The 26,026-nt window shown below is 31.4% G+C and overlaps 1 protein-coding gene across 1 annotated transcript in view; it reads left to right on the forward strand.

Moving 5' to 3' along the window:
- Nucleotides 1-26,026, forward strand: part of Ush2a (usherin) — a 770,052-nt gene that overhangs the window by 115,604 nt on the left and 628,422 nt on the right. Inside the window, exons 9-10 of the mRNA XM_071619727.1 lie at nucleotides 17,299-17,494; nucleotides 20,120-20,250. Of these exons, the coding sequence (XP_071475828.1) occupies nucleotides 17,299-17,494; nucleotides 20,120-20,250 (327 nt within the window). The remainder of the gene's footprint in view (nucleotides 1-17,298; nucleotides 17,495-20,119; nucleotides 20,251-26,026) is intronic.

Here is a 26,026-nt window from a genome sequence, read left to right on the forward strand (position 1 = left end):
ACTCCTAAGTCCAAAAGTATGAGTCATCATGAATAATTTGCATCACATTTATATTGTACATCAGTCTTTACCACTCCTTATTTTTTCTCTGCTTCCAAAAAGGCTTTATTTCAAATGAATTTCATTTTTGTTTTAATTTTTATAATACTGGTGAGTTCCTTTTTCATTTAACTAGCATTCAGGCAGTTCATACTGCAGAATCTCTTTGATGTACATTTAGTGAGCCAACTACAGGGATTTAATTTCCTGTCTGACACACTGTGATATTATTAATCTTTAAAAAATACTTGCAATAGTTTTTTATCCCTGAAATAGGTCTGTGCATAAGTTAATTTAAAATGTAAGTTCAAAACATGGAAAAGAAGATATGAAAATTGGAACAAACTGATACAGTCTCACAAAAGACACAAATCGTGATAATAAAACCCAAGAGATGACATGATTCTTCTGAATCCCAAATAGGACAAGTAAAAGAAATACATACATAGGTCCAATCTAATAAATCCATTGATCACCAAAGTCTAAGAGTAGATCCCAAAAGTAGCCAGAGAGAAAAATACAAATTATGAGACATGAGTTTAAAAGAAATTGGTGATATTATATTTCTCACAGCCATTAAAGCCAGAAGACAAGAGTGTAGTATCTTTGAAATACAGAGTAAAAACAACCCACAATTCTAGCTAGAGTGACAATTAAAAACAAAGAATATATTTTTTTTTGCAATAAATATATGTCAATAATATCAATAGTAGAAATCTGCAAAAAGAATTATTAAAGAATATATTTCAGGGGCTGGGGATGTGGATCAAGTGGTAGAATGCTCACCTAGCACGCTTGAGGCACTGGATTCAATCCTCAGCACCACACAAAAATAAAATAAAGATATTGTGTCCACCTAAAACTAAAATAAATAAACAAATAAATAAATAAAATTTAAAAAAGAATATATTTCAAAAAGAAATATAATATTCCCTGAACAAAGGCCTGATAAGCAAAAAGGACTGTGAGCTAGTAAACCAGCAAATCTGTAGTAAATATAATAAGCATTGACTATATTAAATGATAATATAAGTAGGGAAAAGTATAAGCATAGCAAGGTATCATAATATAATCCTTAAAATCAGCATTTAAAGGGAAGAAACAAATCCAGCCTCACTTTCCAGCCATCCTGTCTTGACTGGAGGGAGGTGGGTACTGAGAAGACTTGTAAAACTTAGAGCCTGTGGATAAGGGATCATTATAAACTGACACCTAAACAAAGGAATATAGAACACTTTGCCTCCCTACACACCTTATTACCAGGACTAAAGGACTACTTAACAGCTCCCTTTACTCACTATACTATGCTTTGCTTTTAACAAAAAAAAAATTATAAGGCATATTAAAAGGCAAAGAAACATGGTTTGAAGAGGTAAAGCAAGCTGAAAAACCAGATTCGGACAGGCAGGTTTGTTGGAACTATCATACAGGGAACTTCAACAACTGTGATTTGGTTAAGGGCTTTAATGGGAAAAGCAGACAACATGCAAGAACTGGTGGGTAAAATAAGCAGAAATATGAAAATTCTGAGAACCAAAGAAATGCTAGAGATAAAAGCATTGTAACTGAAATGAAAACCCCTTTGATTGTTCCATTGTAGATGGACCACCACAGAGGAAAGAATCTCTGAGCTTGTAGAAGGACAGTAGGAACTACCAAAATAGAAAGGCAAATAGAAAAATTATTTTTTTTGCAAAAAAAAAAAAAAGAAAGAAAATTAGGAGAACCTGTTGCAGATAAACCTGGGTTGCAAAAACATTTAAAAAGAGTGGGAAAATGATGCAGGTCAGAAAATTCAGATCTCTATAAGGATAAGAAGAGTAGAGAAAACATAAGTAACATAGCTATAATTTTTCTTATTAATTAATCTAGTGTGTTCAACATAATCTAGCAACAGTGTGTTCAGTAATGATTCCTTAGGTATAAGGGACATGAGTGAACACAATGATAAAAGGGATAGGAGGGAGGAATTAGGGATACTTTATTATTATAAGGTTCCACCTTCATACCACCCTTGATGTGGTATGAAGTTTTTTAAAAGTGGACTTGGATTAGTGGTAACTATATATTACAGGCTCTAGGAAAGTCCTTAAAAGAGTAAAAAATGAAAAAAAAAGTATAATACGCTAATAAATGAGATAGAACATTACATAAAAATTTAAACCATAAAAGACAGGGGAAAAATAGAAGAAAAAAATAAAAACAAAGAACAATGGAAAGGAATAGAAAACAGTAACAAGTATGGTAATATGAATCGAAATATATCAGTAATTTCTTTGAATATCAGTTGCTTAAATGCAGTAGTGAAATGGTAAAGATGGCCCGAGTGCATCAAAACATAAAACTCAACTCATTCCATAATGTGCACATCACTCCAATATTAAGAACCAAGATAGTACAAGAAAACTCAAGAGTAATATCTTTTTTGAACACAGATGCAAAAATTCTCAAAGAAATAGAAAATCCAGCAGCAGTGTGTTAAAATTATAGTGTACACCACAACCAAGTGGGAGTCTTTCAAGTTATGCAAGGTTAGATAGAACTTTCACAATTGTCTAATGTAATCTATCACATCAACTAGTTAAAGATTTAAAAAACCGTATAGTAGATACTAGCACATACCTGTAATTCCAGCAGCTTCAGAGGCCAAGGCAGAAGGATTGTGAGTTCCAAGCCAGCCTCAGCAACTTAACGTCAACTTGTCTCAAAAATAAAATAATAAAGCTGGGGATGTGACAGTTGTGAAGGGCCCCTGGGTTCAATCCCCAGTACCAAAAATAAAATAATAATATGATAGATAACTTTCTGCATTTATAACGAATACTTAATACTGGATAGTTTATAAAGAAAAGAGATTTATTTTCAATCACTGGCTCATGCTTCTTGAAGTCCCAGAGCATGGTACTGGTGACCTTGGCCAACGGTGACAACTTCATGCAATTTCAACTCATGGTAGAAAATAGAAGAGCAAGTGGGTGAATATGAAAGACAATGATAGGATAAAGCAGGATAGATGATTTATTTTAATCTATATTTGCAAGAAATAATTCATTCCCATGAGGATTCGTCCAGTCTGATGAGAAAGACAATAGCTCCTCATAAAGGCTCCACTTCCTCACACAGCTGCAACGGCAACCAAGTTTTGGTGGGGACAAACCACATCCAGAGCATAGCACACGATCATGTCAATAAATGGAAATAAAGCATTTAAAAAAATTCAACATGCATTCATGATAAAAATTCTCAGCAATTTAGAAAAATAGAACTTCCTCAATTAGTCATAGATGTATATAATAACCTACAGTGAATATCAAGCATAATATTGAGAAACTAGAATATTTCCTGCTCAGATCAGGAACAGGATGGGAATGTTCCCTCTTACCACTACTTTTTAACATCATTTGAGAAGCCCCGGTTAGTACAATAAGACAAGCAAAAGAAACAAAAGATCTACAGATTTGGAAAGCAGAATTGAAGCTATACTTGTTTGCAGATATAGTGATCACCTGCATTGAAAATCTGAGAAAAGTAAACAAGAGAAAGTTCTTGTAATTAATAAGAGATTAGAACAAGGTTGCAGGATACAAGGTTAATATTAAAAACAAAACAAAACAAAACAACAAAACACTATTGCTTTCTTATATACCATCAATAAACAAGTAGAATTTGAAATCAAAACCAGAATATCCTTACATCAGCTCTTAATAAATAACTTGTGTGTAAATACTATAACATATATGTTACATCTATATAAGGAAAAAACCCTACAAAATCAATGCCAATGAAAGAGATCAAAGAACTAAATGGAGAGAGATTTCATATTTACAGAGAAGAAAATTCAAAATTTGTCAAGATGCAAATTTATTCAACTTGACCTATAGATTCAATATATTCTTAATATAAATCACAAAAAAATATTTTGAGGATATAAATAAGCTGGTTTCAAAGTTTATTCAGAGAGGGAAAAAATCCAGAATAGCCAATATAACATTGAAGAAGAACAACCCAGCTTCAATGTTATTGTAAGGCTACAGTAATCAAGACTTTTTTTTTTTTTTAATCAGCAATAGAATAGGCCAACAGAATAGAGAGCCCAGGAAGAAACCCATATAATCAACTGATCTTAGATGAAAGACCCAAGGAAGTACAGTGGAGATTAAGCAATATTTTCAACCAGTGATGATAGAAGAACAGGACATCCCATGTAAAAATAAATTTTACACAGATTTTACACTCTTTACAAAAGTTAACTCAGAATGTATCATGTACCTAAATGTAAAATAAAAAACTATACCATTCTGAGAAGACAAAATAGAAGAAAATCCAGATGACCTTAGTATAATAATGACTCTTCAGATACAGATAATAGGCACGGTTCATGAAAGAAATAATTGATAAACTGAACTTAATTGAAATTAAAAGTTTTAGAGTTGGGGGTATACCTCAGTGGTAGAGTGCTTGCTTAGCATGCATAAAGCCCTGGGTTCATTCCTACCACCACCACCACCACCACACACATACACACACACACACACACACACACACACACACACACACAACAACAACAAACAAACAAAAAAACCCACCCAAAACAACCTTTGTTCTATAAAAGTATTAAGAGAATGAGAAGATAAACTTGGACTGGGGATGTGGGGATGTGGCTTAGTGGTAAAGTGCTTACCTAGCACATGTGAAGTACTGGGTTCTATCCTCAGCACCACATAAAAATAAATAAAATAAAGGTAATGTGTTTATATACCAAAAAAAGCTTGTTTTAGAATAATAAGCACTCTGCCACTTATATACATTTTAGAAACATGCAAAACAATGCCATGTGATACATAAATATGAGGTGTAAATAGAAGGATATGTTTCTGTGTGGATATTATTAAATTCAGATATTATTGGTGGAGGGGAATATACATGACAGTAATTATTAAAAAGTGATAAAAATGTACAATTGTTTGCTTTTATATTACATATAAACATATTTACCTTAAATATTGCAAAAGCATTTTCCCACTATAATATGATTTACTAGCATATCGGGAATATATCACTTGTGATAAGTATTTTTATCCTATTACTAAAGACAGAGTGGTGGTGACTCTCTTCAGTCTGGGGTAACCATTACTAAATCCAATATTACTGTGTATGTTTATAATTCTCCTGCAAAGATCAATCATTTGGTAGCTTTATTCATGCAACAAATATTTATTAAGTGTGTTGAATGTGTAGAACATTGCTGCTAGATTATAGCCATTCTGTCTTGATTACAGATGTAAATATTTGAAAATATTGAAGGATATTTGTGAAATACAAAATAGATTCCCGGCAGACACTAATTACTGTAATACACAGAGATGACTTTAGTGCAAATAAATGATTCTGGCTGATAATCAGTAATTAATGAATAATATAATACCATAGACATTTCAAAGTATAAAAGAAAATTCTAAATGCAGCAATACTAATTAAATAATATTTATTTACTAATAATATTTCATTCAAATCTAATGCTCAAAAAAATTTTCAACATAAAATGACTTTATATCCAAGTGGCAACTCAGATGCCTTTTATGAAAACTAAATTGAGAGAATCTTAAAGGACAGCTTTCATTCATTGTACTTTTAAATTTCTGAATTCATGTTTGTATGATATATATTATTTTGAATAGTTGCATGTAAAAACATATTAATATAATGAATTCATTTTTCTTCTTTGAATTCCTTTGTAGAATAGTGTAGGTTATCCTTTATACATGTGATCTCTATTCCTGGATATATATTCTGGAATATCTATAGGGTTAAATTATTATGGTTATAATAATATGGTTTTTATCTAAGCCATTATTCAAAAATGGGCAAATCATTAAGTCATCCTTCAAGGAAACCTAGTGTGTCTACATGTATTTTTTTCTAGTTAGTTTTCAGAACAAGTACACAATTAAACAGAAAGAATAAAGAAAGCAAGCAGTCCAAAGGAGATATCCAATACCAAACAACATAGACTACTCAAGATTAACCAGTAAGACTTCAGGGCTCCTCCTGCAAATGGTTCTGCCTCATTCAGCCTTTATACAGAGAGATTTGTAATTACCAGGCATACAGTCAAGAACTTGTGCTTACAAGTAACTTGATATCAGTTATATTTATATATCAGTAATAAAACAAAGAAGTATACAATTAATTTTGCCTAGTTTTGTGTTTTCCTATGAGATTTTGTTTTACATGTTATTAAAATTTATTTTGTTTCATGATTTTTTAATTTTTAATTTTTCCTATAGAATTACAGACTAGCCATTGCTTGGATTAGAATTTTTTTAACAGTAGCTATCACATATTACTATTTGAATTGCCAGATGGGCCATATATGTGAAGTATTCATGATTATTATCATCTGTATCTGATCAATATTGTACAATATTATTAGCTGTTATGTAGTTTGTGCTTTTTAAGTTCGGTACCTAAAAGAGGGGTAAGTACATCATTTCTGGATATATTATACAAGAATTCCTAGACAGGGAAAAGACAATTAGTAAGAGAAATATGTCATTGCAGGATAAATACATCATCAATTCTATCTTCTCAGTGTAAAAATATGGTGATTGTTTTGGATTTGCTAATTAAAATTACACAACAATTCATAGGTAAAAATCCATGTTATTGTATTTTCCTTTAAACTTTTATGTTACTATTTCATTAACTGCTAGTTATGTTAAGATAAGATCCTATCTATGGGTAACAGCTATGTACTTTAGAAAGCTAAAGAAAGGATGTTGACTGTTTTAACCATAAGGAGATGAAAAATGTTTCAAGAGATAGCTGTGTTTAATCAGATTTACAGATTATACAATGCATGCATATATCAAAACACTACTTGGTACCCCAATAATATGTACAATTTTTATGTTTCAGTTAAAAAATTTCAAAAGGTAAAGTCCTGTAACTGTCAAAAGTATAAAGATTTTATTAGATCATTCACTTTAAAACAATAAATGGAAAAATATACTTTAATTGTTTTATATATGCATATATACTATATTTTTATATTTTTAATTTTAATTATACAGATGTATAAGATAGCACATGATAATTTTACATATGTATACAGTGTGTAATCATCAAATAAGGCTAGTTAGTATTTTCACCTCTAATCATTTTTTAAATTTTTGATTATCACATAATAGTTGTACATATGTATAGGTAAAACTAAAAAGATATCGTTTGAATTAAAATTGAGCTGCTATATCTAAATAAATAAACAAACAAACAAATAAAAAATGGAAACCATAATTAGAGCCTGAGAAAAATTTACTATTATTAGAAATTTAGGGTCTTGTAACTTCCAACATGTGTGACTGGCTTTTACTGATGAAAGAAAAAAAAATGTAGATTTTTAGAAGGTTCCCAATTTGTTTAGGCCACTTGGGAAGGGGTTAACTAATGACCTCTTTTAGTTCGGTAAGTAGCACTAAGGACCTCTAAACAGTGAGCCTATTGTAATCACTCACATATAAGCAGATTGCTTTCCTCCCCTTCCCACATAGGCAGGGGCTACTGATGCCTCTCAGAAATTTCTGGCCAGGAGTGGAATGATTCCATCTGTGGGGTCCAGGGCTGTTTTATCTAGATTAAACTCTTAGCAGAAAGTAAAGATAAACTGAGCTATATAGAGAATCCACTTACCCCTCCCTCCTCCAGGGAACTTTTTTTTTTTTTAATTTTAAATCCATGGAGCCAGTGTAATGTGGCCATTAGGAGTAAGGACTCTGAAGGAGAAAGTCTAGATACATAAATTGAGAGCCTACAATGGACAAGAGCTTCTTGAAGGCATTGGGAATATAGAAATGAATTTTTAAAAAAGTAAACATTGCTGTCCTCTGCAGTTTTTACTGTCTAGTTTACATTGTAGAGGAAATTAATTTCTTTTTCCATGCCTTACTTTTCTGATCTGAAAAATGGGTTCATAGTAACTCCTACCTCATACTTGTTGAAAAGATTTAGTCATTTCATGGTGAAGCACTGAGGCCTGACACCATAGATCTTAGCTAATCTTATGACATTGGAAGTACTACTTAGGAAGAGAGATTTGTGCCTATTTTATTACTGAGGATAGAAGGTAAATTATTTTTTTCTCTCCAACTCTCTCTGTTGCCTCCTTCATCCATTTATTTACTCAATCAATCCATTCATTTGTTAATTCATTACTTCAGTATGCATTTATTGAACAATTGCAATGTTTTAGGTATTATGCTCAGACCATTAAAATCTAGTGCTTGCTTCTGGAAGCTCAGGGTTTAATAGGGAAAACTGGTAAGTAAATGAGCTATTATTACTGTGATAATTGCAATGATTTTAAAGGTGAAAATGAAAGATTGTTTTCTCTATAAATGTTTAACAAAATGAGGCAGCCCCTATAGTTTTCCTTTGTGCCCCTTTTAAAATTTTAGCTCACATTGAATGTAGTAGACTTAAGAAAAAAAAGATTATTTCATTTGTTTACTGTTCTTGGGAATTCTTGTGACTTTTAAAAATGTTTAAAAATACATTGATACATTAAACAAAAATAATTTGAAAAGAGCTTCTTGCTGGATGTGATGGCACACACCTATAATCCTAGAGACTTGGAGGCTAAGGCTTAGTGGTTAAGCACCTCTGGGCTCAATTCCTGGTACAAAAGTAAATAAACAAAAACAGATTCTTCTCTAATTTTTTAACTTGTAAATATTGAGGACTAGTCAAGTTGTGGTTAATGCTCCTGGTTACTATCATCATGAACTGAAGCTTTCAAAAGTCATTGATTCCATTGCACATGAAGAATTTCCCCTGTCAGTACCATGCGGGAAGATCTCCTCCTTTGCTCCCATGGATTTTATGTATCTTTGACTCAGAGATTTTCTTTCTCCTTTCTTTGAAGTTATGCAGTAGGCATTTAAGATTGTTGAATAAGTGACTGAATAAATGGGTTGTTCCTATTCTTAAATTACCTTACGTTTTCCTCTGTGTCAGTCTGTACTTTCTCTGTAATTTTGAAGATATTAAGAAATAAACGAGGAAAATTGAGACTGATAGGAGTAGAGTTGATACAAATGGTTTGGGGCCTGTGGATTATCTTTGAAAGATTGTCTTTGCTAGTCTCTAATAGTAACAAAAGAACCCATGACCAAGAAGAGAGAAATGTCATTGTATATTAGTAGAATATAAAGTAATAACATAAATTTCATCAGTGTCTTCTAGATTCAATGATTTTTCTACCTGAATATGTCAAAGTATTTGGCTGCAACTTAGTAGAGTTGATTAGTAGCTTTTAAGAAGCTATCAAAATGAAAGCCATTAGATGAATCAGTGATAAAGTCCTTGACCTTGATAGAGCTATTGTCTAATCTTATAATTTGAGCATCCAGGGACATATTGGAGGAATCCAGTTGTTACAGAACAAACTGAAACCTAATTAAAAGTGACAAAGGATCAACTGGAGAGGAGGGAAACATTAAATAGAAAACTGCTGGCTTCAGGAATTGCATAAGATATAAGACATATACTTTTCTATATTTTAAATGAAATAGTACAATGATTGATATAAAAAGATGAAAATTATAAATATTCCAAAACTACTCATATTTCACCCATTGTTATTTTTTCCATTTTGTCATAGATCTTGGTGTATTGTCCGAAAGGAGTTGTTAAAAACACTCTTATGTGGCCAAATTTTTATAGCTTTATGAAACTTTACAATCAAAGGGTCAACTACAAAATTATCCCTTCTCTTTTATCTGTCTTTGTAAAAAAAATACAATATGATAATAGCATAGAATTATCCTTGGGATTAAAGGCCAGAATTGATGTCAGTGAGTCATTTAGTTGTGTATGTTGTCAATCATATTTTAAAACAGAAATGAAGGTAGTCATCTCTCAAGATCTGTTCTTCTATATATAAATCTCATTGTTTTGAAAAAAAATCTTTTAAAAAACCTACACCTTAGTGATAACTGATAAACTCTTTCACCCTATATTTTTTACTTGAAAAGAGAATTGTTTTATCTGTAGTTTATCATCTGTGTATAATTTAAAACTGGAACATTTAAATTTTCTAAGCTTTTTGCAGTGAAATGTTACACACAAATAATGCAAATGATATATAATATTCTTGTAACCATCCATGCAGCTACATTTTATTTGTTCCCAATTTTATTACATTAATACTAAATGCACATTGTGGGAAAATAGTTTTAAAAGTGGAAGTCATTTTTAACCCTACTACTGATAGATAACCTTGGCAAGTACTCTTGGTTTATGTACTTTTTTGTATCTTATATTATTCTTACTGTAAATAAATATGTGTCATTTCTCTCTTCTTAAAGTTGTATCTTTATATTCATAGATGAATCCATCTTTATCTAGAAAATAGGATTATACTCTGTGTTATTTAAAACTTGGTTTAAAAATTCAAACTACACTATGAATATTATTCTCTCTATATAAATGTTTGGATTATATTTCTTTTAAGCATGATGTTTGAAAACCATTTTCTTACTTTAAAGCATATGCCTAGTTTTATTTCCTTTTTGGCTATTGTAAACACCTCATTTAAAAAAAAAAATCTAATTCAAAGAGTTTTAAATCTTACCTTCCTGAATGTCCAGTGGAATGTGTGGGTTCAGTGGAACCTGCACATATGTTGCTCCTGGACAAACCGCCCTTCTAGGGACAGTGTCTGCACTGATGTTCTCTAGAAATTCCTGTTATCTTGGCATTATAATAATTTTTAAAAATCTCAATCTTAAAGTTGTAAACTGATAACTATAAACTTCCAGAACTTAGCATATTGCTCATATTTTCCTAGGTTGTTAAAAATTCTACACAAAAAAAGGCCTGCAATTTTTAGTAACAAATAGTAAGACCAAATCCACTTCAGTAAGTCAGCAGCAGAATTCCTCTTTGATTTTGAACATTAAGGAGGCCAGGATTGTGTATTTGGAGCACTGATACAGCATTTAGTCCACTCTTATTTATAATAAGGCTTTTGGATAGTGGCTTTTCTGTTGCTAGTAACAATAAAAATCTCCAATGACAGGATTTTTTAAGATCATAATTAAAAAGGGAAAAATGTTGTTTTCACAGAAATATCAAAGGAATGCGTTTGCTGGATTTGCTCCACTAACTCATGTAGGCAATATCCCAAATTCAAACAGCCAGCAGTTGCTTTGTAGAAGACAAACTGCATCTGTAATCAGTGTGACAGGGCCAAAGGTTCCATATCACTTCTACCAACTTTAATTCAAGAGAGGATAACTTGAAAAATAAAAACATCACCCTTCGGTAAACAAATTCTTCAATAAGAATATTTTGAAAAAAGGCAAAAAAACAAGTTGGGATCATTATAGTAAAATTTTGCCTTTGGTCAAAGTTTTACAATGGACTAAAGTTTTAAAAATATTGGAATTAAGGATAATTGCATGGCTAATTGAGCTGGAGAAGCAAATTTAATGAGCTCATTTCTCTCTTTCAAATCTGAGGAGTCAGAAAGTGAGTTTTCATCTTCTCTCCCATTTCTTCCATTAGTACATATCTCTCCCATACTTCTGGTTACTATAAAAATATTGGTTATTCCCTAATGATATCTGATGGCCCCTAGGAAGTAGGTATCGATAAAACCTCTTTGGTAGTCATACCTACAAATGTTAAAATTAACCAGTAATAAATTTTGTTCATCTTTTTTTTTTTTTTGTCATAAATTACTCCTGCTGCACTCTGTAGGTCACTTCAGCCACAGCAGATCATATACCAGTACATTTATGATCTCAGTCCATTCTTAATGTTTACTGATAATACATTTCATAAGGACAGTTATATATTATTGATAGTCATATATTATCTTAAAAACTGCATTTCATTTTTACCTCTTCCTCTTTCTTCTTCTTCTACCTTGTAACTTCCAGATTTTGAATGTATAACATCTGCCAGGATTTGTTTTGGGTATTATTTAAATATTACCCCTTATCCTAATATTATTTTGTCCTTAATAAGATGTTGAATTATTTTCCTTTTAGAGATTATTATGGTTTAGATATTAGGTGTTCCCCATAAAGCTCATGTGTGAGACAGTGTAAGAACATTCAGAGGTTAAATGATTGGGTTATGAGAGCCGTAACTCAATCAGTGAGTTAATCCCCAGATAGGGATTAACTGAGTGGTAACCAAAGGCAGGTAGGGTGTAGCTGGAGGACTGGCATTGTTGGCATGCCTTTGGGGTATATATTTTGTATCTAGCAAGTGGAGTCTCTCTTTCAGCTTCCTGGTAGTTTCATAAGCTGCTGTCCTCTTCCACACTCTTTCTCCACCCATAATGAGAATGAGACCTGTGAAACTGTGAGCCCCCAAATAAACTTTTGCTCCTCTATAATTGTACTTGTCAGGTCATTTAGTCATAGCAGCAAAAAAGCTGAGGAAAACAGACATGAATACACTGATATTCATACAGGTAAAGTGAATTCAAGGACTAATTGTCCAATGACATTGCCCATATTATCTAACTTCCTTAGTTTCCAGTTGTGAATGCAATAGAGCAATAGATAATGTTTACTGAAGGCCAACTGTGTGACAGATATTTTGACAAGTGCTTAGCTTTTAAAACAACCTCATGAGGCCAGAATTAGCACTCCCATTTTATTGGATCAGAAAAGAAGAAGAAGAAGAAAAGAGATTCAGGTAATTTCACAAGAACACAGGCTAGCAAATCAAAGCATAGAAATCAGATGTGGTATACTATGCAACTCAAGACCTAGAGAATCCAATTAGATAACTCATTTTACTCCTTTTTAGAAAAGTTTAAAAATATAGTTGTACATAATTATGGGATCTAGTATGATATTTCATTGCACATATACAATGTGTAATATCTAATCAGAGTAATTATTACATTTGTTCCCTCAAATATTTACCACTTTTTTGTGTTGGAAATATTCAAAATCCCCTCTACTAGCTATTTAAAGTATGAAATTAATTGTCATCAACCATATTTACTATGTATAAACATAAATCATTTGTCTTATTGACTGTGCCTTTATATTCTTAAATCATTTGTTTTATTGACTGTGCTCTTATATTCTTTAGGTTTTTTTCCTTCCATCCATCTTCCAGATTCTGGGGACTTTTATATTATTCTGTACCTCTCATAGAGGTACAGAATAAAGAGATCATCTTTTGGGTTTCCACATATAAGTGAGAACATGCAGTATTTGTCTTTTCTGTGCCTGACTCATTTCATTCAATATGTTATCTTCCAGTTCTGTTTATGTTGTTGAAAATAACAGGATTTCATTCTTATGACTAAATAATATTCCATTTTGTATATCTACCAGAGCTTCTTTACCCATTCATGGAAGCAACCAATTTTAAATGCTTAATATAGTTTCTAAGGCTTGACGGTATGTATTTCATGTTACTTTTCACAGTGGCCCTTTTACAATGTGTAATATTTAATATTAGGAAGTGACAGCACTAGTTGTTGAACCAAGCTATGTGGTTTGTAGCCTACAGAGAACTCTTTTTGAATCTGTGATATAAATTTGATTTGCTTATGGTTATTTATTTATTTTTATTAGCTACACATGACAGTACAATGATCTTGACAATTCATACATTTGAATCAAATGGGGTATAATTTCTCATTTTTCTGATTGTATAGGTTGCAGAATCACATTGGTCATACAGTCACCTATATACATACCGCAATAATAATGTCTATTTTGGTTATTGATGGTGAGGAAACACTTAAAGGGGTCATTTCTTCTTCTTAAATAATTTTAGCCAAAGATTTATAGCTGAAAATGTCCTAATGATTGGTAGCATAACTTTCTTTTGTAAAATGAGTTTGAATTTATATCTGTGAGTGGTGATTTATTGCAAATAATCTTATCACAGCCAAGTACGAATTCTTCATATAGCTATTACCTTGTTTGTGAATTGGGTCCATTGTGTGTCTTCTCTAAATTCTTTCAAGTACAGCTTTCTCTGGACATAAATATCATTGATTAGATGTGACTTTCAGTTAACAGTTCAGTAATTGTCTATTATGCTCCTACTGTGTGAATGACATAAGAAGTATAAAAGTCAATAACTTGTATGTCCTGAAAAATACATATAAGTAAATCAGTCATTTCAGTTCAAAGCAGCAGAAGCAAGATCAAGTATTAATAGAGCACTGTGGGAGAAGCAAAGCCCAAAAGGTTAGGAATGGTATTAGGGACAAAGAATTCTCATCATTCCAAAAAGAATATTACATAAACTTTTAAATTGACCAAAATATAGTGTGCATTATTACCCCATTAATATAATGTGACATTTGTTGGATGTGAAAATGTTACCTAATATTTATGTAACATCTGAATTTTCTTTTTCTCCTCAGTTAAGTAGAAAAATTTCACTTTGTTTTCATGCTAAATTTTTAAGAATACCATTAAACAGCAATACACTGAACAATTAAGTTCCTTTTCTTTCTTTCTCCCTTTAAGAATATTAAAGGAAAAAATGGTTCAACTGTGGATCAGTGGGGAATAAGTAAAAACTGGCAAAAATGCTTTTCACTGTAGTTTATTCCAATAATGATTATGAAATATGTCAAACTGTTCTAAAATATTAAATGTTTCTTACAAAATATCAGAGAATGCTCTTTATTGTCCTAATATCAAAATAGTTTTAACAATTTTGAAGAGCAAAGAGCAAAAGACAATTTTTATGGATAGACGGGGAGACATGATTTTTATGTGGTTTGGTGTTCCTACTTTGTAATTTAATAGGTAACACTGGCCACTGAGTGCTTTGGGAAGTCACACTGACATCAGTAATGCGCAGTAGGGCTGTCTACCTCAGTGGGTAGAATGCTTACCTATCATGCTTGAGACTCTAGATTCAAACCCCAGCACTGTGAGAACAACAACAACAAAAAAGTATTTCATGAAGGATAAGGAAAATATTTTCAGAAATTCTGGTGTTTATTTAGTTATTCTATTTTTAAAATCTCATCTTGAAGAAATCATACTTTATATGCAATGTAATTTGGCAAAATATAATAGATTTGTGTGTGTGTGTGCACAAAAGGAGAATTTTCAGATGAATAAGACATTAAAATGAAGGTTAAAAATACAAATATGTATTGATCATGATTAAAAGTTGAAAAATTAGTTTAATAATCCTTATAAAAACATGGAGCAGTCTTATTTATGAGTATACATGCAGTTCTCTAAATAATATTTTTTTACTTAGCATTATTTACCATTACTGATGTTGAGTTTATCTTAAGAATGCAGGTATAGATTCCATTTAATCTACTAATTGATTATATGATTTGTCAGTTCAACAGGTTGAAGAATCAGAATTGAATAAAATTTACAATGTATTCCTTTTTAAATAATGGCATCTTGTTTTTTTTGCAATAGATATTTCTTCTTTAAAATGTTTAAAAATTGTCTTCCTGACATCAATAGTCAACATCATTATAAAAGTTGTAACATTAAAGACATTTGCATTTAAGTCAGAAAAAACATCCAAATAGTCTCTATTACCACGATACCACATCAAATATTATGCAGAAAAAAATTGTCCAATAAGATAGAAGAAATCAATATTTTGAAAATTATAAATTAAATCTCCATTGTTTTATAGGTAAAAATGAAAATTGTAGTATCTGATAAGAACTTTAGAATCAATAATTAAAATGAATACATGAAAGAAAAATCAATGCTTTTTTTAAAAAGGACTGTATAACCAAAAAGTAGATAAGGAATATTTGGCTTCACTAGTAATCAAAGACATAATATATATAAAAAACCACAGTGATTAATACTTTTTTAAAAATCAAAATAGTGAAGAGATAATTTAATATGGTAAAATTTAATTTTTCTAAAAGTAATATTAACAAAATCTATAAAAATGTTTTTATTACTTGAAATATTATTTCATCCCTTACAATTTTCTTAAGGAAATACTCAGATACATTGGCACTCTCCACAAAAAATAAGTGTGGAGCAAAACTGAATGTATAATAATTGCAGAATGATTAAAAGAGTTATTTTGTGGAAATCATGATAAATAATGCAATAAATTCATGATACTTAAAATATGGGGCTATGTAATTTATGGGGTACACAGTACAAATTTTGAAAATATAAAAGGTATAGATGCAAGTTTGAAAAGGAATTATATCATGTTAATATTTGGACTTGGTGGTCAAATAACCTATAATTTTTCTATTTCCTTTTTTTAATCTTATGTTACATACACACACTTAGCTGCTGGCTCTTCAATCCAGAAATTACTGTGGAAACTTATAAGAGATACACATTATAACTAGTGACAAGTTATAGCTCTTCTTTTGAAGAATATTGGACTGATCATAGCACTTTCAGAACCAGTTTATTCACAGAGAATCATGTGACTGTGTTACCTCTTTGTTAGTGATATACTCATGTGACACTTGACAAACACCATCTTTCACTGCAAGGGAATTGGCTGACAAAAATTAAAACATTGTGAAGAAAGAAAATGTGCAGGTGAAATTCAAATTGAACTTTAGTGGATTTATAAGAAAAAGTTAATCATTGTTGCCCTTTGAGAGATTCTAGATGTACAGCCAGGCTCCTTAGAGAGGGTGAAATTCCCATCAGTGAGGAAAGTGGTTGCCATGCAAAGAATAAGGTGAAGATACCCCTGAGGAAGTAATGCTAGCCAAATTACTACATTAGAGCAATTCTCAGGGATGTTTCACAACACTAAAAGCACAAAGGTCAAAATGTTGAAAGCTGATCCAAATTTTGGAATGAGAATCACAGTTCACCAAGGCATAGGGGGAAAAATGCTTATTTAGAATAATAAGGTATGGTACAAGAGGGCATCATTGTTCAAAGTACTGTTGATAAAGTTTTTGCAAAGAAATAAAGTAACTTGGTTTTCCAGGTATGTATATGTAATGTTTTAACGTACTAAATTAACATTACTTTTATTATTTTTGGTTTTCCTTTACAGTTATAATTGAGGGTATGAAGTTTTAGTGTTTCGACATTTTTAAGGGTTTTGTAACAAGCATAACTCTTGCCTATAATGAGTTTTTTTTCTGACTTATAAACATTTTTCAAATACAGTGATCCTTGACTTTTAAATAATGAATATTAGCTTTCCATTTAGTGAGAAAGACTAGATTATTAATAGAAAAAAATCTGAGATGATATTTATTGTTCTTATATGATTTTGTTGTTCCAGTGTGATCGCTGCCTGCCACTGTATAATGACAAGCCTTTCCGCAGAGGCAATCACCTTCACGCTTTCAATTGTAAACCTTGTGAGTGCAATGGCCATTCCAGGAGCTGCCATTACAATGCCTCTGTAGATCCTTTTCCTCTTGAGCATCAGAGAGGAGGAGGAGGAGTCTGTGATGCCTGCCAGCATAATACTACAGGTAACCAGCAAATGGTAAATTGCTCATTTGGCCCCTGAAGCCTGTGTGCACCTATAAACAATGCACAGTATTTATTGTTATCTTTTGTAAGAATGGGCTTACATACTATGAAGTTTGAAAACCAAAGCTAGTTCATCAAATTTCCCTAATTCCAAATGACACTCTTGTTCTGAACTATATCTTTTCTGTAAGAGTTTCTTTCTTTTTCTTCTTGTGGTGCTAGGGTTTGAACTCGGGGTCACATATGTGCTAGGTAAGTGCTTCATCTTTGAGCTACATCCTCAACCCAGGGAAAAAAAAAAATTTTAAAGGATTCACACTGTTTGACTGAATCATAAATACATTTTCATGATTCAGAAATGTTTAGTTTGAAGAAAAAAATCCCCAAACAACTGTTCTTTTGTCACTTTTATCTTCCTTATGTCTGTTTTCTCTCACATGGTGGTGTTTACATTTGTTCAGACTTGGCATGGAAAAAATGGTAATCTGGGAATAATCTTCTGTAAAATACTAATTAAATGCAGAAAGTAATAAATTCCTGTTTTAAAACATTTTGACTAGTCATTGAAAATTACTATTTTCTGAAGGGCAGTATGTTAGAAACAGAAATAGGCAGCATCTGAATTTATTAAATATCATGGCCCAAGTGTGGTGGATCTGAAATTGATGCTGTGAAGCATGAATGAATTTATTAGATGATTATTGGTGACATAAGGTTTCACAAGGACTTGGCTAGGTCTAGGGATATGAAGATGAATAAGATAATGGATTTTCTTGCCTTTGAGTTATTCTATAGTAGGAAAGGCAGACTATTGAAGGAACAATTCCAAAGTTGTTCTATGAGTGCTAGGACATGGCAAGTACAATGGGAGTTAATCAGGTGGGGAAGCCAGTAAGGAAAACATCTGCAATGGCCTAGAGGAGCTTGAAACATGATACCTTTGGAGAACTGGGAGGAGAAATGGCTGGTGGATTAAAAAAATAAAAGGAAGGAAGGTAGGGGAGTCAGATCACTGAGGGTACCAAGGTCAATAAGATGACACTTAAGGGTTTTACATGTGAAAGGGATGTAATCAGTTTTGTGTTTTTTCAAAGATCCATTTGGTTGTCCAGGGGAGAATGGATTGGAGAAGGTAAAGAATGGTTTGGAAAAAACAGTTAGCTGTGTGCTATAATTGCCCAGGTCAGAAATAACGGCGAGATACATTTAAACAGATGTTGATAGAAGTGTAACCAAGAGACATTTAGAATTGAAAAAGGAGAGCATTTTGAAAGTAGGAAGTAGGTTCAGGGAAGAGACCAGTCAAGATTGATACCTAATCTTCCAGCTTTAGCAGTAGAGTCAATGTTGGCACTGCCCATCAAGTTAGGAGATTCAGGAAGATCAAGCTAAGAGAGAAGATGCCAAGTACTATTTTGGACATGTTCAGTGTGTGTGTCCAAGAGTTATAGGAAGAACACTCTAGTGGGCAGGTGGAAATAGTCCTATAGTTTCTTTATTCTAAACCTTTTATGGTGCCTCAGAAAAGATCAGAATCATCCATATTCTTTAGTGGTATCTTAGGCTTCTCACTCTTGAGAAGTGTATATCTATTCCTACTCATTTAAGATTGATTTTACCCACTAGACTGAAGAAAGTTCTGTGATGAGAAATGGATGTTGTGTGTTTTGCTTACTACTACATTTCTCAGTATTTAGGACAAGGTTTGCAACATGGCAATCACTTCATAAATATTTATTGGATGATAAATAAAGGAGAGATTTCTAGATTGAAGGCAGATTTGGGAGCCATCAGCATATACAAATGGAAATATTTTAGAAACATTATAAATTCATTTAATTAGTCCATAACCAGGATCCATAAATGTGAATTTTCATTTATTTCTGTAGTCTAAAATTGGGACATTTTAAGCAATATTTGAGCAAAGTGCATAATGTTTAAAGAGAAAATCAATAGCTATGAGTTTATTTCTGCTATCTTATATGCTACTCACATTCTTTGTACTGTAGGGCTTTTTCCATATATAAAAAATGGCAAAACTATTCTAACATTTAATAGGAATATTACTTGGTATATCCAAATATATTAAATTTCTATTTGGATATTTGAATGAAAAATAATGACCACTAACTGAAGCATTTACTTTTAATCATGTTAACTATAGAATAATCAATTACATTAAGAGAAGTCTCCAATTTTACAAGATTGAGTTTTGGTAAAATATATCTAATGCTACCTTCCTTCTTCTAACTATATAAGTATCATCTACTACAAGTAGAAATTTCTCTTATTTGGTAGAGATGAAGAGCCTGGTCATAGAAGAAAAGTTTTAAGTTTTGAAAGAAATTCTTTTAAAATGTATGGATCCTTACAAAGCATAGCTTTTTAGAAGTGAGGTATTATATAACAGATGGGAGTTTAATGAAGGAAAGCACAGTTTGTAACAGGTTCATTGTTTCATATGCTCTGGATCACTAAATTGGCAGGTAGAGATGAAAGGTGCATTAAAATGGACGTCCCGAAAATTATAGAATTCTCTCAAAGGAATACAGTATTTAATTTTGAATTATGCAGCTGATTTTAATGAATTGGAAGTCACAATGCATAACCTTTCTCTGACGCAGGGAGGAACTGTGAACTGTGCAAGGATTACTTTTTCCGACAAGTGGGTGCAGATCCTTCAGCCATTGATGTTTGCAAATCCTGTGACTGTGATAAAGCTGGAACTAGAAACAGGAGCCTCCTTTGTGATCTGGTGAGTTTTTTTTTTTTCCATATTGAAGATAAAAAATGGCTTTCTTTTCCAGAAAGTACTTTTGAGAGATATGGCCCCTGTGCAATGGAAGACCATATTTTCCAAGAAGTCCTCTGTTTGTGTTTGCATTTTATAGAGCTCCTTTCTCACTTAAGGAGGGATCTTGTGCAATGTTTATCATAGACATGAAATATGGCACTACTAAAAAGGTTCATTTTAGTTTTAATTTTGCAAATGTCACAAAATTAGAGGATGAGAGTTCCAAGTAAACTGGAAAGTAAACCAAGAATATGTCTGAAATTATTGATAAATTAATACTGATAAATGATTAATAAATAAGAAATTTCCCCAAAGTTCCATGGAAGATAGTACAGCAAAGTCACTTATGTGAATATCCAAATGGAAGTCATAATAACCCTACTTCTAATTTTCTTATTCCAATTTTTCTCTTAACATGAAAGTTCAATGGATTTTTATGGTTTTTAAATACTCTTATTACCTATATTACAAATATTGATATATACCTACTTAAATGTAGATTCAAACTAACTTGGGTCCATATATCCTATCTCAAGCCAAAGCAGAAGCTCCATATTTAAAGGGGGGTCTTTAGCTAAAGTTTTTATCTGTTCTTAGTGAAAATTCTGAAAATAGTTAAACAAAAATATGTTTTGAAGAAGCAATTCCATTATATTAATTTTTAATAATTACATATTCTGTTATAAATAATTTAGAATACAGTGGCGAGGAGCATAAACCGAAATCTAGTTACAAGTACTTTTTGTAAACAATAAGCTCAAGACAAAAACACGTTTGTTATATAACTTTGAGCATGCATGCAAAACTGTTTTTCTACTATAAAAGAAAAATATAAACTAGGACAAAATATATATTTTAAAGCCCTAAGAGTAACTATAGTATGTTAATAAGAGGATATCATATGCTTCATTAAAAAGATGAAGAGTAAAAGAATAAACAATGACAGTTTCAACTATTTTTATTTCATGCTATCAAAGGGCTATTTGCTCAGAAAGAGTCATAGTACAATCATTTATTTATGGATTAGTAAATTCTGACTGCATCTTCATATACCTTATCTTTATGTATCTACCATGAACTTTCAGAACAGTTGTCTTGCTTGTCATTGAAGCCACAATTCAAATTTTGATAAATTTTTAAAAAATCTCTATTTACCAAATAATTACACAATAAGTCATTGTCAAGTCACGTTTTTCACATCTCTCCATGTTATTTTTATTATAGTCTTTGTTAATTTGTTTACTTACTCTAACATAAACAGAATTGTTTCAAATAATAGCACCTAATAAATATTTATTTAAAAATTACTGGAGGAGTGAAGAGAGAGTCTGCCTGAGCCCTGATGTCTTGGATTTAAAAAAAATTCATTGAAACATAATATTTGTACATCCAATGGGGTACATTATGGTAACCTGATACATGTATATAATGTGTAAAAATAAAACTAGGGTAAAAAGTGTTTCTATCAATGATTTTTATGTAATGGGAATTTCATACTCTTCTACGTCACGTTGAAATACAGATTGTTTTAAATTAGTCATAACCCTACTGTGCTGTTAAAAAAAAGAAAAAGAAAAAAAGAAAGAAAGAAAGTGAGGGGAGGACCTAATTATTCCACTGTAACTGTATTTTGGTGCCCCTTCCTGAGTTACTTTCTATCTTTCTTTGTGTCTTACCTGTTTCTAGTGACCACTATTCTATTCCATTCTTCTCTAAGGTAAATTTATTAATTTCCACAAATGTGAGAATGTGTGACATTATTTGTTCATATGTCTGGCTTATTTCAGTTAATAGCCTCCAGTTTTATCTATGTTGCTGCAAATGACAGGGTAATGTAATCCTGTCTTTACAGCCAAATATATTCCATTGTGTATATAAACCACATTTTCTTTATTCATTTGTTTTTGCTTTTTGCTCAGGATTGCTTTTGCTACTCTCGTTTTTATGTGATTTCACATGAATTTAAGGATTTATAAAATTCTGTATACAAAATCATTGGTATTTTGATAGGAATTGCATTGAATTTATAGATTGCTTTTGGTAGTATGGCCATTTTTAACAATATTAATTTTGCCTATCCATGAAGATGGAAGGTCTTTCCATCACTTAGTATCTTATTTAATTTCTTTCTTTGTTATTTTATAAGTTTTATTGAAGATGTTTATTACCTTCTAGGTTAAGTTTTTTCCTAGGTATTTTATGTTTTTGAAGCTATTGTGAATGGGATTATTTTCTGGATTTCTTTCTTAGTGGGTTCATTATTGTTGTATAGGAAAGTTACCAATTTTTGATTGGTGTATGTTGATTTTGTTTTCTGTTACTGTGCAATGTTTGTTTTTTCAAATCTAAGGTCTTTTAGTGTGGTTCTTAGGGTCCCTAAATGTAGAAGCATCATTTGCAAATATGGATAAGTTGACTTTCTTCTTACTTGTATACCTTTAATTTCTTTCTCTTGCCTTATTGCTGTGGCAAAAATTTCAAGTTGTATATTGAATAAGAGCAGTGATGGGAGATAGCTATGTTTTGTTACTGATTTTATAGGAAATGCTTTCAGTTTTTCCCCATTCAGTATAATATTTGCTATGGGTTTGTTGTATATAGCCTTTAGTATGTTGAAATCTGATCCTTCTGTACATGGTTTTTATTATGTACATATGTTGAATTTTCTCACAGGCTTTTTTTCTGTGTCTATTGAGACGATCTTATGATTTTTTTTATGTTCTGTATTAAATATATTGGTTTAAATATCTTGAATCATTCTTGCATTCCTGTAATGAAATCAACTTGATCATGGTGTATGATCTTTTGCATATATTGTTGAATTTTATTTGCATATATTTTATTAAGAATTTATATCTGTGTTCATCAGGATATTGCTGTACATTTTTGTTTTTGTTCTTATCAGTTTGGGATAGCAAGGTAATGATGGCTTTATGGGATACATTTGAGAGAGTTACTTCCTTTTTTGATTTTATGCAGTATTTTGAGGAATATTGATATTAGCTTCTCAAAAGTCTGACAAAATTTACTTGTGAATCCAACTAGTCCTGAGATTTTCTTTGGTGGGAGATTCTTTATTACTACTTCAACCTCATTGCTTGTTATTAATATATTTGGGCTTTTTATATTCTGTTGGTTTGATTTTGGAAGGTCATATGTGTCTATAAATTTTTCCATTTCTTTGAGATTTTCTAATTTATTTGCATATAATTTTTCAAAAATATCTTACTGGTATCTATACAAATATCTTCATTTTTGTCTCTACTATTATTTATTTGGGTATTTTCTGTCTTTCTTTTAGGCTCTTTGTCCAATGGCTTTTCATTTTTGTTAATTATTTCAAAGAACTCAATTTCACTTATTCTTTGTATTATAATTTTAGACTGTATTCATTTATTTCTTCTCTGATCTTTATTATTCTTTTCCCTTAACTAATTTTGGGTTTGGTTTGATTCTTTTTTAAGACTGTGAGATGCATCATTAGATCACTTATTTATGATCTCTGTTTTGTTTTTTTTTAAATTTATTTATTTTGTAATACTGAGACTTGAATCCAGGGGTACTACCACTGAGCTATAGCTTCAGCCCTTTTTATTTATTTGTTTTTATTTTGAAACAGGGGATTTCTAAGTTGCTGAGGTTGGCCTCAGACTTGTGATTTCCCTGCCTCAGCCTCCTGAGTCACTGTGGTTACAGACATGTGCCACCATGCCTGGCTGTTTATTTAATATAGGAACTTATACCTGTAAATTCCCTCTTAGAACTGCTTTCAGTATATCCAGAGGAATGGGTATGTTGCATTTTCTTTTTCATTTGATTCTAGGAATTTTTAAATTTCCCCTGATTTCTTCAGTGACTCAACTGTCCAATCAAAAGTATAGTATTCAATTTTCATCTGTTTGTATAATTTTTATAGTTTCTCTGTTAATTTCTAGTCTCATTCAGTTATGATTTCATGAGTTGAAACAAATTATTTCCTTTTTTGTATTTGATAAAACTTGCTTTGTGGCCTAAAATATGAAATGTTTGGGGGAAAGTTTTGGTGATAAAAAGAATATATATTCTGCAGCTGTTGAAAGTAATATTCTGTAGATGTCTTTAAAGTCCATTTAATCTATAATGTAATTTAACTCTGATGTTTCTTTGTTGATTTTTTTTTGGCCTGGAAGATCTATATATTGATGAGAATGAAGTCTTAAAGTCACTCAACATTATTATCCTAGGCCCTACCTCTCTCCTTTTATGTCCCGTAGTTTTTATTTTACAAAATTAGGTGCTCTAACATTCAGTGCATATATGTTGATAATCATTTTTTCTGGAAGAATTCACTACCCTTAATATGTAGTGAATCTTGTCTTTTTTGATCAATTTTGACTTGAAGTCTATGTTGTTAAATAGAAGTATAGCTATTCCTGTTTGCATTTAGATTCCATTTGATTTGAATATTATTGTTACTCCTTTAACTTCAGCTTGTGTATGTGTTTGCCAGTGAGGTAAGTTTCTTGCACGCAGAAAACAATTGTTTTTGTTTTGTTTTGTTTTAATTTAATTTTAATTCAGCCAGCTAGTCTGTGTCTTTTAACTATAGAATTAAGACCATTTATAAGTCAGCATTATTATGGAAAGCATTGTACTAGTTCCTGAAATTTTGTTACTTTTCTTCTGGTTGTTTTGAATGATCCATTTTTCTTCCTCGTTCATCTCAGAGGTTTATTGGTTTACTAAACTAACCATGTGTGATTCTTTGCTCATTGTCATTCCCCTCTCCTCTCTTCTAATAAGGTTTATTATTTTCTATGCTTTCATGATTATGTTTGTCTTCTTTCCTCTTCTTGTCTATGATTCTTTTTAAGTATCTTCTGCAATGCTGGATTAGTGGATAATGAATACCTATAGTTTATTCTTACCTCGGAAGGTCTTGGTTTCATCTTCTTCAATCCTGAAGGATTATTTTGGTGGATATAGTAATCAAGGATTGCGTTCCCCCCCCCCCCCCAGAGGTTGAAATACATCATTAGAGTTTCTACTAAGAAATCTGCGATTATTCTGAGGGATTTGCCCTTATAGGTGACAATTCTTGACACTTATCTTTTGCACTTTTGATATTCTTTATTTGTTTCTGTACATTTGACAGTTAATTATAATATGTCATGGGAAGGTTCTATTCTAATCATGTCTTTTTGTGATTCTAAATTTCTTCTTTATCTTGCTGTCCATATATTTCCCATGCCTTGGGCAATTTCCTGCTATTATTTCAAAGAATGGGTCTTCTGTGCCTTTAGTCTGTACCTCTACTTCTTCCTCTAAACCTAAAAGTTATAAGTTTGGTCTTTTAATGTTGATCCAGAGTGTTTACACATTCTATTTGTAGTTTCTTGTTATTTTCTATTACTGTCGGAAATAAATGCTAGTTCATCCACCTTGTCTTCAAGCCCTGATATTCTTTAGTGTTCTTTATATATTTATTTGTGAAGTTTTCAATTGAGCTTTTTGCTTTTCTGAGCTTTTTATTTCCAAGATATCCACTTCACTTTTTTTCAGATTCTCCATGATTTTATTGAACGCCTCCTTCATATCCTTCATTATTTTCCTTAATTTATCCAGCTATTTATTTGTATATTCTTTGGAATAATTGATAATTTCAGCAATATTTTGAATTATGTCAGCAATTTCCTTTACTTTGATATTTTGGAGTCAGTTCCAGTTATTTACCTTCGGAAGAGACATTTTATCTTTT

The sequence above is a fragment of the Marmota flaviventris genome, chromosome 12 (assembly GCF_047511675.1).
Source record: "Marmota flaviventris isolate mMarFla1 chromosome 12, mMarFla1.hap1, whole genome shotgun sequence".
NCBI classification, from domain to species: Eukaryota; Metazoa; Chordata; class Mammalia; order Rodentia; family Sciuridae; genus Marmota; species Marmota flaviventris.